The sequence below is a fragment of the Setaria italica genome, chromosome IX (assembly GCF_000263155.2).
Source record: "Setaria italica strain Yugu1 chromosome IX, Setaria_italica_v2.0, whole genome shotgun sequence".
Classification (NCBI taxonomy): domain Eukaryota; kingdom Viridiplantae; phylum Streptophyta; class Magnoliopsida; order Poales; family Poaceae; genus Setaria; species Setaria italica.
In genome coordinates, this window is record NC_028458.1 from 46,969,160 (window position 1) to 46,980,304 (window position 11,145).

General features: G+C 47.1%; 2 protein-coding genes across 4 annotated transcripts; both read right to left on the minus strand.

Annotated features, from left to right (window-relative positions):
- Positions 1-1,118: 1,118 nt before the first annotated feature.
- Positions 1,119-4,218, minus strand: LOC101753108 (uroporphyrinogen decarboxylase). The gene is made up of 6 exons (XM_004984392.4): positions 3,974-4,218; positions 3,766-3,890; positions 3,243-3,353; positions 2,886-3,074; positions 2,216-2,341; positions 1,119-1,931 (listed from the first exon to the last, which is right to left on the minus strand). The coding sequence occupies exons 1-6, from the start codon at positions 4,092-4,094 to the stop codon at positions 1,416-1,418; spliced, it is 1,188 nt and encodes a 395-aa protein (XP_004984449.1). The 5' UTR covers positions 4,095-4,218; the 3' UTR covers positions 1,119-1,415.
- A 395-nt stretch (positions 4,219-4,613) lies between these two features.
- On the minus strand, positions 4,614-10,933 carry LOC101753509 (putative potassium transporter 8). 3 transcript variants are annotated; one of them, XM_004984396.4, is made up of 10 exons: positions 9,204-9,618; positions 9,019-9,111; positions 8,678-8,912; positions 8,342-8,587; positions 8,180-8,233; positions 7,230-7,490; positions 7,028-7,080; positions 6,815-6,938; positions 6,097-6,351; positions 4,614-6,009 (listed from the first exon to the last, which is right to left on the minus strand). In XM_004984396.4, exons 2-10 carry the CDS (start codon positions 9,055-9,057, stop codon positions 4,859-4,861), a joined length of 2,418 nt encoding a protein of 805 aa, XP_004984453.1. In that variant the 5' UTR covers positions 9,058-9,111; positions 9,204-9,618; the 3' UTR covers positions 4,614-4,858. The 3 variants fall into 3 exon arrangements, with proteins under 3 accessions (XP_004984453.1, XP_012698135.1, XP_012698133.1); XM_012842681.3 differs by lacking the exon at positions 9,204-9,618 and adding an exon at positions 10,745-10,933 and having other exon boundaries at positions 4,859-6,009; XM_012842679.3 differs by lacking the exon at positions 9,204-9,618 and adding an exon at positions 10,317-10,468 and having other exon boundaries at positions 4,859-6,009.
- Between the last annotated feature and the right edge of the window lie 212 nt (positions 10,934-11,145).

Genomic DNA, 11,145 nt, shown 5'->3' on the forward strand with positions numbered 1-11,145 from the left:
GCAAGGATAAGCATGCCTGCATGACATGATCTGTCATCAGCAGCAGCAGCAGCAGGAGCAATTGAGTGAAGGATAAGCATGGCAAGGATAAGCACTTTTTTTTATTTTAAAAACTGCAATGCAGACTTTAATCCACTTAAAGTAAGAGAGATGTGTATCAATAGCGCTCCGTGGCAACCTGCTAAAGCTTAAGGATCAAATTGTCAATAGAAGTAAATGATGCAGCTATAGAAAAAACAATGGCATACGCACCAAACTGGTAACCTTCTTGGTCCTTTCAGCTGAAGCAAGCCATTGGAGTTTCAGAAAGCAAAGAATCACTTAACAATGGCAGCCTTTCTAAATGGAGTGCCACGAAAGTTGATGCAATGATAAGTCTAGTGAATTGAGAAGACCAGAAAAGGACACCTTGTCCTACCAGAACAGCCATCTCTTAAATTATTTTACTCACCTGCAAGCTGCAATGCAAAGACAGGAAGGAATGAGTTGGGTGCGCGTCAAGTGTCTGAAGATTGTGGAAAAACCCGATTACAGCTAGCAAAGCTTAGAGGTTGAAATCTTCTCTAGTTCAGTCTCGAAAAGAGGTGTAAGGCTGAAAGCAAGCAAAACATAGCATCCCCAAGGGAGCTACCTTGATGGTTAAGCAGCGTTCATGTTCACTCCACTTTGGTAGAGATATTTTGAGTGAGCACATCACACATGCACAACCTCCTGTCTTTCATTGCTTGCCACCACTACCAACCCCAAAAGTATGATACAGATGTTCAGTTGCATTCTGGGCATACCGAATATGAAAAGCTCAAAAGATGATCAGCAACTACCAACTGCATTGGCTTGAAGCCATGATGATTATTTCTACAGAAGACAAATAAAATAAAATAAGTTGCAGGAATGACCTTCGGTTGGAACAATGGAACTCGAGACCTGTTGTAGACCAAAGCATAGACTAGGAATCGAACACAGGAAATCAACCAAAGTTCACGAGATAAATCATAAGGAAATCTAGGGATCAGAGTTAACCTGACAAAACAAGAAGATGACACAAAATAATGTTTTGACTAATATTAAGAGAACACAGCACCAAACACCCTCGATGGATAAAAAGCAAGACTTAAATATTTCTATCATGGGAACATGTAATCAATAATCTTGATTGGACAGATAAGATTGGACTGTTACTACATAACTATACTGCTATTATAGTGGTATAAACAAAAGTAGGCACTTCATTACGCCTTAGCTCAAATTCTCTTACAATATTACTCTGAAATAGGAACTTGAAATGCGACAACAAAATCAATCACAAAAATGTGTTCTTCAAGTACTCTATGCTAGACATGGCTTTCTGCATCTATCCTCAACCAGCGATTCTACAAACTTCTGCTGATGGGGAGAAAGGCAACAACCAAGGTCCTTTAGTATCTGATTCCTTTTGCAACCTCAAAGAAGTGAGCAACATTCTCCTCTGGAGTTCCAACCTTGATGCCATGACCAAGGTTCAATACATGTCCAACATTACCAGCCTTCTGCACAGTGTCATAGATCCGCTTACTAATGAACTCTTTCGATCCAAAAAGAACACCAGGGTCCACATTCCCCTGAACTGCTATGTTAGATCCCAATCTTTTTCTGCCCTCAGCCATGTCGACTGTCCAGTCCAAGCTGACAACGTCAACACCGGTCAAAGGAAGCCTCTCCAGCAAGCCCCCAGACCCACTTGCATATAGTATCAAGGGCAAATCAGGATGCGTTTCCCTGACACTATCCACGATCTGCTTTAGATAAGGCAGGCTAAACTCCTCAAAATCAGTTGGGCTGAGTTCGGTAGCCCATGAATCAAAAATTTGGACAGCCTGTGCCCCATTGTCCGCTTGGTATTTAATGTAGTTAGCCATTGATGTTGTGAATTTTTGTAGCAAATTGTGCAGAATCTACAAGAACATAAAGCAATTGTCAAGACCAAATTTTGTACAAGACCCCAGATGATCACAAAAAAAGGAATGGATATTGTGACAAACTTAGACGATATGATTTGCAGTACTCTGAGATATAATTTATATAAATCAACTAAATTATTGAGATTTCATGCTATCAGCAAACTACCAGTAAGTTGCGTAGCATTTAGTATCCTACATGCAACTACAATTTTCACAAGACATTGAACTGAGAAAAACATAATTCATGTCATCATGTGGAACAAAGATCTTCTCAATACCGTTGGTTCTGAGAAGGCTAATTTCTTAATCATTGTAAAGTTCTTTGATGAACCTCCTTCCACACAGTAAGATGCCAAGGTAAAGGGAGCTCCAACAAAACCTAGAACTGCAGCTTCATTTTTAACCTGAGAAAGAAACAATGGAGTCAATCCCACAAATGGAAAACAACAGCATAAAAATTGTCATAGGTTTTTAACTACCTCTACAAGCTGAAAGCTAAACACCATTAAAAAAGACAAGTCCAAATAACCAGACCGTGCTTCATATTTTTTATTCAAACTTACCGTTTTGCGATTATTTTGAAGATTGATTGTTTTAATATACCATTATCATGCCAGCCGAATAGACAGTGACAGCATATGAGCTAAGAAACATCATCAATTGCACTGCGGTGATCTATTTATTTTGTAACGCTTTCATTATTCCTGCAGGCTCCAAGTACTGCCCACATTAAGTGATAAGCACAAGTATTCATCAACTTAAGGTCACTGCAATGTACTGTGAGAAACCTAAAAAATTGATCAAGTCGACATCAACATTTGAAACAAGAAAGTTGTGAGTTGACTATAAGAATCTAAATGCCTACTTCCACACTACCACGCCTTTTGAATGACCTGTTGGTCACATATTTTCAATTTGATGTTTGGGTGCTGAAAAGCATATACTAACCTCTTGTCGCAACAAATTTAGAGCCTGCCCCACATAAGGGACCCACTCCTCAGGAACAAATTCTCTAACTGCATTCACAGCAGCTGCTGTTCTCAAGGGATCATAAATCACCGGACCTTTTCCTTTCACGATGTCGAAAGGTATGTTCATCCCAGGAAGTGGAGTAAGGATATCCGAGAACAAGATGACCTGACAAAAGAAAATGAAATAAAAGAATCATTATTATAAAAATAACATCAATAGGTGAACAACGAATACTACATATCTGCAACATCTCAAACTCATGTAAGCTTTGAGATAATTTCCAAAAATAGAATTTTAAATAACATACACAAAAGGCTAAAGTCTGCAGCTTACTCCATCAGGCTTGAAAACCTTCCATGGTTGCAGAGAGATCTCAACAACTAGGTCGACATTTTCTGATCTTTCACGGAAATTTGGATATCGCTCACAAAGCAATTGATAGCTCTGCAGAAAATTCAAAAGGTAATAAGTTAGTAAGGACGAATGCTCACTAATGTTTGCACAGCAAAGCAGTCGAACAAACATGTACCTAAGACATTTGCCGGAAAAGAATGGACTGTGGAGTAGGCATTAATTCTGCAGGGAGTTATGCTAATTATGTTTTAGTAGCTCTCTCAACTAGTCCATTTTAAGCCTACATCATACACCCTACTAGCATTTGACACTTCAGTTTCCTTCCATCAACAACCTTGGCCAGTTCTATTACTTATCACATGATATATCAATAGTTTTTCCAGACAGAACATACTAATAGATGTAGACCCTTCATCGAGTTAGGCATTGGGATGCTGGCAATTACACAATGCTTATGCCAGAACAAGCGAGAAAATCGTAACAAAAATGGGAGTGGACCTGCCTTCATGTACCTCCCGGCCTGCCTCATGAGCCAGACGGGCGGCCTCTCGACCTTCTTCCCTCTAATAGCGCTGACCAGCAGAGGCTCCTCCGCCGTCACGACCGAAGCCTCCTCCGCCACTGCCTCTGAAGCACCACCCAGTAAAAGGAGCAGTCAATTCCTCACCCCCAAGCCTCCCGATCGGCCAGCAGAAGAGAAGGGGATTTACCTCCGACGGCGCTGCAGCGGACGGCGGAGAGCTGCCGGCGCCTGGGCCCGGCGCGGGCGGACCCGCCGCCGCGGAGGAGGGAGGTGGACGGCAGCGAGAGCGGCGGGCACGCGGTCGCCATTCGGGACGGGGTTCGTCGAGCTCCGCCGCGCTCGCGGGGAAAGGAGTGGGGAGACGTGGCGGTGGGTGGCGAACTGGCGACGACTTGGCTTGGCAGGCAGGCAGGCTGGCTGAGCCGCTCAGGCGACGGGAGAAATCGGAAGGGGATTGGGATCACCGGATCAGATTGGATGAGAGAATCCGAGATGGGATGGACGGAGTGGATAATACCGTGGGCCATCGTGATGCTTGTCTCGTGTGACCTGTGGGCCGTGGGCTGCGAAGCGGCCTCTCTTGTCTTTTGTCGGGCGGGCTTAGGGGCAGCAACAACAACCCTCAGGCGAAAAGGCCGAGCTGCGTTCGAAAAGGCCCACAGAACGGAAACAGTTCTCTTCCGGTTGCTTGACAAACGGCGGCAGTCGTTCTGCCTCCACGCCTACATGAATCTCCGACGCAACCAAGCACGAGACTTCAAACACCGGACTGGCTAGCTAACTGAAAATTCGAACCAAATTACATGCAGAAAACGGTGTGCAACCCCTCACGAGCAACGGCCTAAACTCCTGCTCACATTTCTTACTGCCCTCGGTTCAACATTGCCTGTTCTCGATATATACAGCCGGCCGGCCAGGTGCAAGCCGGTCACCATTCCAGGGCCACGGTGGCGAACACGTTAAACTACACAAAACGGCCTCCTTATCTTACAGCAAAGAACGGAAGAAAGAAAGAAAAAACAGTCCATTTACTGTATCAGATTTGTTCGGCAAAAACACGAGCCGCGTCGTCTCAGAGCACGTACACCATGCCGACCTCCAGCAGCGACGCCGGCGGCACGCGCAGCGCCACGTCGGGGCCGCGGCAGTTGCGCCGCAGGAAGTTGTACCCGACGTCCACCGCCAGCCGCTTCAGCACCGACGACCCCGGCTTGCACTGCACGTGCGAGTGCCCCAGGATGAACGCCGTGCCGGACTCCCGCGCCGCCGCCAGCGCCTCCAGCTCCTCCGCCACCTGCTTGGCGCTCTGCGCCGCGTCCGGGCTCGCCACGTGGCTGTCGATGAAGAACCGCACCTGCTTCCGCGCCGGGCTGATCTCCCCCGTGTCGCCGTCCTCGTCGTCCGCTGTCGCCGTGGGGCCGCCGCCGGCACCGGCGGCGGTGGCGCGCATCTCCACGGTGGACGCCGACGAGTGCTGCGCGCTGTCCTGGAGGTCGTAGCTCGCGCGGTGCCGGAGCTGGTTGCTCGCGATCACCGTCAGCCGCCGCTCCCGCTCGCCGGGCTCCATCTCCGCCTCCGGCTCCCACTCGCTGGCCTCGCTGCACCGGTACGACGCGTCCAGCTTGATGAACGTGGCCAGCGTCTCCACCAGCTCATCCTCGAACGAGTCCACGTCCTGGTGCACGTCGCGGTACCCGTACCGCACGATGCACCGGTACGAGCGGTGCCCTGGCGGGCCGACGCGGCCAATCAGGTAGCGCTCCGCCGGGAACACATGCGGCACCGGCACCGACTTGACGCACACGAACACCAGCACCCGGTGGAACGCCGGGAGGTTGGTCACGAACCGGGAGAAGTTGGCCGGGACGCCCGATGTCAGGTCTGTGTACACGAGGCCGATGCCGGGGACGCGGACCATGCCCAGCTTGTCGCCCAGGGCCAGGAGCCACTCCAGGGTGACCTTGTTGTGCAGGTCGAACTCGTACTTCTTGATGGTCGTGTAGTGCCAGATGAGCATCACGGCCATCAGGATGAGCGCGAGGAGGATCGGGAGCCACGCGCCCTCCAGGAATTTGATCAGCGAAGCCGAGAAGTAGAGCGCCTCGATGGATCCGAAGAAGAGGAGGAAGGCGAATGCCAGCAGTGGCGGCCTGTGCCAGCACAGAACGATGACCAGGGATGTAAGGAACGTGGTCACCAGCATCACTGTTATCACCGCTAGTCCTGCACAAGGTTCAGAAGGTACCTTGTTAGTGTCTCTGAATCCCATGTGCTTAGTAAAAGCTAATGTGGAGCAACTTATTATCTTACCAGATGCATTGCCCATGTGCTTTGTGTCCCTGAATCCAACGGTGACAGCAATGCATAGTATCATAAGCAACCAATTGATCTCAGGGATGTATATTTGTCCATGGATTTTCTCAGATGTATGCACAACTTTTACTCGAGGGAAGCAACTCAAGGACTGGCTCTGATTGATAATTGAGAAGGTTCCACTGATGATTGCTTGACTTCCAACTACCGAAGCCAAAATTGCCAATACAAGCACAGGCCATCTGATCTTATCTGAAGTTTGCATCAAAGAAAATTTCGTATGAATTAGAATAGTAAAATCAATTCTGATGTACCGGTGCAGTTTACATTGAAACAAAGACAGGGACACAGTTATGGATACAAAATTGCAAATGCATACCAGTTACCATCTAGATCGCATCAAGGAAGATAGAATTGAACTTTGGGATGTAATTATGTAACATCATCCTGATGTCTGTATTAATTAAATGGTGCCTGAATATGTAACTAGAATTTAGATAAACCTCCACGAAAAAACTACTGAAGACCCGACAGAGTGTGAAATAGGATTCACGATGCGCAGCAGATTTAGCCTAAACAATTTCCATTTACTTATCAAATTGACAAGGGTCCTTCCTATCTGATGACTGGCACTAATATGTAACCGGGATTCTTTTTACGATTAAAAATAGCAATATGTTCATTCATGAAGATATGAGCCAATGACAAAGCATACCTGGAACTGCGATGTAAAATCCAACTTGGGAGCTTGAGTAAAAGTCATGATGTTTTGATAAGTAAGCAGCTTGACCCATGTACGCTAGAATCAGTGCGGGGTAAACTAAACAAGTGAAAGCAAGCTGCACCAGAAGTGTAGGAGCTAGATGATCAGCACACTGATTTAACATAGAAAATATTCTACAAATTCTCATGCTGGTCAACAAATTACCTGGATTGCACTGTATGAGAAGTGTCCAAGATCTGCAAACATAGCTTCTGATCCTGCACCATCAGCGCACTAGACATTAGCCACTTTTTTATTTAACTATTCATACAATTGAGAGAATCCATTCAAACAGAATGGACAAAGTCTTTTATATATGCTGCTCCCCTTTCATGACACTGATATTTAGAGGCATTCTATAGTTTACCTGTCATGCAGAGCAAGATTCCACCGAGCGACATCCAACCATATTTTCTAGTCTTTTTTAAGAACTTGAACATATAATAAGGATTCAGAGCTTGGTAGACTTGAGGATTCCAGTGGATGATATTGTAAAGGCCAACAGCACTCATGCAGAATAGCCAGGCTAGAACTATTGGGGCGAAGAGAAATCCAACCCGGTGTGTACCGTAGTGCTGGAGGGCAAATAGGAATGCTAATATGACACAGGTTATTGGAATGACAGCATCTGCATGTTGAAGAAATCAATCGTTATGGCCAAACAAGGAAGTTTAAACTAGGAACAGGTGAAATATCATAGCAAGACAATTTATAAGACTCTGTCACCTTTTCTATTTTGCACCCTTCAGAGTTCAGATTTCATATAACTGTTTTATTGGTACATTTGGAGCTAGTAAAAGGTGCCATAGGAATTTAAACTTGCATCAGGGAGAAAAACTAGTGATTCAGATGGCTGCTTTCACTATGGTTTAGCTGCTGTCCTATTAATTAACATAAGAATATATCAACTTTTTTTTGCATTTCTCAAATGAGTTCATGAACATAACGATGTTCAAAGACAATCAACTTTCACAGTGCGCTCATGAACCGCAATAAGTTGGGAAAACTCATATCAACAAACCAAGACAGCCAATGCAATCCTCTATGACACCCAGTGCTCGCAGTCGCAGTCGGAATAAGAATCTCAACTTAGAAGGGCCTGGAGGTACTTCACGCCTAATCAGCTATGACCAATGGAAGCCCACTTACTAGATTAGAATATTCACTACCAATGTGGGGAAGAAAGTCAATGACACATAGGGTGGAGTTTTGACAGATGTCCTTTGCTAATATTCAGCTTTACCCAATTTGAAAATCTATAGCAAACGCTGCAAAGAGGAAATGAACTCAATTTGAAAGTTTCTTGGGAAAACTCACATTCACGGTGATCCTTGGACAGGGAGAACTCAAGACCTGAAACTGCTGAGAACACTGTAACATGTTTTTCAGAAAACCACAGTAAGGAACCAGTCATCAGTATTTCAATCTGAAGGGAAAAAAAATCCAATAAGCTAAGACAAAATGGCTGAACTGAGGTACCAGATATAGCAGGCGTGAGAACACCGTCCCCGATAACCATACATGTGCCAATCATAACCATGATCAAGAGAGCAATGCGCAGCTTCCTGTGCTTCTCAAGCCAGACCTTGATATGAGACTTGTCTGTTATTTCGGGAGGGCATTCCAGTTTATAAGTGGAAAGCTCCTCATCAGCAATTTGCCTGTTTGGGAGAAGGCTCACATTTGCGTGCCTGCATATCAGAGAGTACAGGGCAAATGTCCCTCCTGCGAGATTATAAAACCACACAAAGTTTAAAATCTTAGGAAGCAAAGCCTGCACAACAACTGGGCGCTACTGCAAGTTTTCAAGCGTACCTTCGCCATTGTCGTCGGCTCGTAGGACAATGGAGACGTACTTGATGAGGGGAATCAAGGTGAGCGTCCAGAACACGAAGGAGAGCACGCCGAAGATCTCCTCGTTCGTCTCCGAGTGCTGGATGTCCTCGGCGAAGGTGCTCTTGTACACATACAGCGGAGATATGCTCAGGTCTCCATAGACCACCCCCAAGCTCTGGTACGCCAGCAGCAAGGTGGTCTTCCAAGAGTCCCTCTGCAAGAACGCCCCCAAACAGCTAGTAATTCAGCAAAGCATTGCTCCTCTGTTTCATGAACAGGTGTCTTAGATTGCGCAACATCTTAGGGATAAAAATGCACACCTTTGGGGATCTCAGGCCCCTCCCGAACTCAAGATCCATTGCTCGGCGAGAACCTACCCTTCACACATAACACTGGCCTTCTGTCCTGCAGACCTGCACCATTCAACAAACACACCAACTTTAAAACGCTGTTCTTGCTCCAAAACCCAAACTAATGAATCTCCTGGGAAAAAAGGGGGAGCTACCTCAGAAACAAAGAAAAACACCGCGAGAAATCGAGTTGCGAGCTCAGCTGAACAGGCTGAAGGGGATAGGCAGAGCAGGAGGGCCAGCCGACCAGACAAGGCAAAAGGCACATGCCATGGTTAAAGCCGGTGGAGCCCAGACCCCTGCGTTACCGATGGGGAGGCCAGGGAAGGACGGCCACGTGTTCGTGGAGCTGCGGACTCATCACCATTGCTACTGCTAATCGCTCTCATTCACTACCAACACAATCACAAGAGATGCAGGGCGGCACAAACAATAGCAGAGCCAAAAAAAATCAAGTGGAGAAGGGAGATTAGCCGGCCGGCCAAGAACCAACAGCACACTCCCAAGCCCCGGGTCACATCGAGATCTCTATCGATCGGTACCCACGACGTCCATGGATGGATGGAGATGTGCAAATTGGAGGTGTGGTCTCAAGGCAATCCAAAAAAGGCGCCCAAAAATTCGTTTGGGGAGCAGAGTCGAGGAGGAGCATGCCATGTGAAGCTACGGACAAATGCATGTGGTCTCCCTTCCCCTCCCCCACTTTTGATGGCGCGTGCGACCGGGGGCATGGAAAAGGCGTCGTTTCAGATCAGTCCATGGCTCCATGCCCTGACGATCCTGGATAAACGAAAGATGAATTCTTCTTTTACCCCACGACCACGAGTACTACCTGCTCCTAAGAGCAACGCAGAAGTAGCTATCGCCAATGAATGCAAGGATCCGGTGGTTATCCGTGTCTGTTTCTTGGTAGGTCCGGTTCGAAAGAATGCGATACCCGTGAGAGCATCTGCTTGATATGGCGAGGATTGGATAGGCCAGGAGCTCTGGAATCGTCACTCCACGAGGAACTGACGCTAACCAATCAATCCTCACCACACAAGAATAACAAGGGAGCATCTGCCCATATCTTCTAGCTCTGTATATCTACTAGAATAAGCGCTTAAAATTGTAAATCTTCTCCCTGACCAAGACTCCAAGAGCAGCTGAAGAACCCGAGCCACGAATTCCCAGCCCTTTTCTTTTTTTGCTGAAGATTAGTGCTATGCATTATGCAACTATGCAAGATAACGGTAAGTAGCTGCAGGATATGAGACAATAGACATCACCTATGGATCCATGAGAATGTGAGCGCGAAGACTCCTCCGGGTTGCCTCCTTGGATCGCTACTCGCCTACTGCTGCTGCCAACGAAGAGGGCGTTTTAAAGGTGGAGGAAGAAATTCAGCGGCGGCTACGGTGAGGCTCGAGGACGGGGAAAGACTTGCAGTCTCCTGTCCTCCCAACCACCAAGCCGCAGAACTAACTATGAAAGGAGCGAGGTGGCAGTGCCATTAATCCTTCATCAATGAACGCAAGAAATCGTATCCTACTCCACCGAAACTTCAGAGATACAGGACGAGATCGATTTCGCGGCATTTATAGTTATCGCCTAAAAAGAATAATGCCTTCCGACCCATGGAAATAAAACAAAACAAACTTCCCTTATCTTAAGAACGCATCAAGAAACTAGGAAGAGTAGCTCGTAAAGCTCGCACCTTTTTAGCAGCATCAAAGCGCACCAAACTGGCAACTGCCAAGAACAGGCGGCCTGCTACGCGTATCTCCTCCTCGTGGACGTCGCAATGGCGTGACGAAGCAGGGCAGCCTCTCGTGACCATTCGCCCCGGCCCGGATGAGCAGGGGAAACTGGGCGTCCCAACCAGAACCACTGAACCAGGCGACTGCACTCGGTCGCTCTGCCACCGTCGTGGTATCCATTGACCGGCCAAGACTACTGTCAGCGCTAGAGTATAGCATATCCGTCAGAAAAGACTATTATCTGCAACAGTTGGCAACACCAACGCCGCCCATGCAACGATGGCGACCAATTATATGAATTATCAAAGGGGGTCGTCTGAAGCTGGTGAGGATCCTTATGAAGGGCCCCGCCCCCGGG

Bases quoted from the DNA above. Each gene is read 5' to 3' on its own strand.
- LOC101753509 (XM_004984396.4), bottom strand. From the start codon at position 9,057: ATGGATCTTGAGTTCGGGAGGGGCCTGAGATCCCCAAAG. The intron at 8,913-9,018 runs GTGTGCATTTTT...GCGTTCTTGCAG, and splicing joins GGGGCCTGAGATCCCCAAAG to AGGGACTCTTGGAAGACCAC. The intron at 8,234-8,341 runs GTACCTCAGTTC...AACATGTTACAG, and splicing joins TCTCACGCCTGCTATATCTG to TGTTCTCAGCAGTTTCAGGT.
- LOC101753108 (XM_004984392.4), bottom strand. From the start codon at position 4,094: ATGGCGACCGCGTGCCCGCCGCTCTCGCTGCCGTCCACCTCCCTCCTC. The intron at 3,075-3,242 runs GTAAGCTGCAGA...TTCTTTTGTCAG, and splicing joins AGGTTTTCAAGCCTGATGGA to GTCATCTTGTTCTCGGATAT. The intron at 2,342-2,885 runs GTTAGTATATGC...TTTCTTTCTCAG, and splicing joins TAAATTTGTTGCGACAAGAG to GTTAAAAATGAAGCTGCAGT.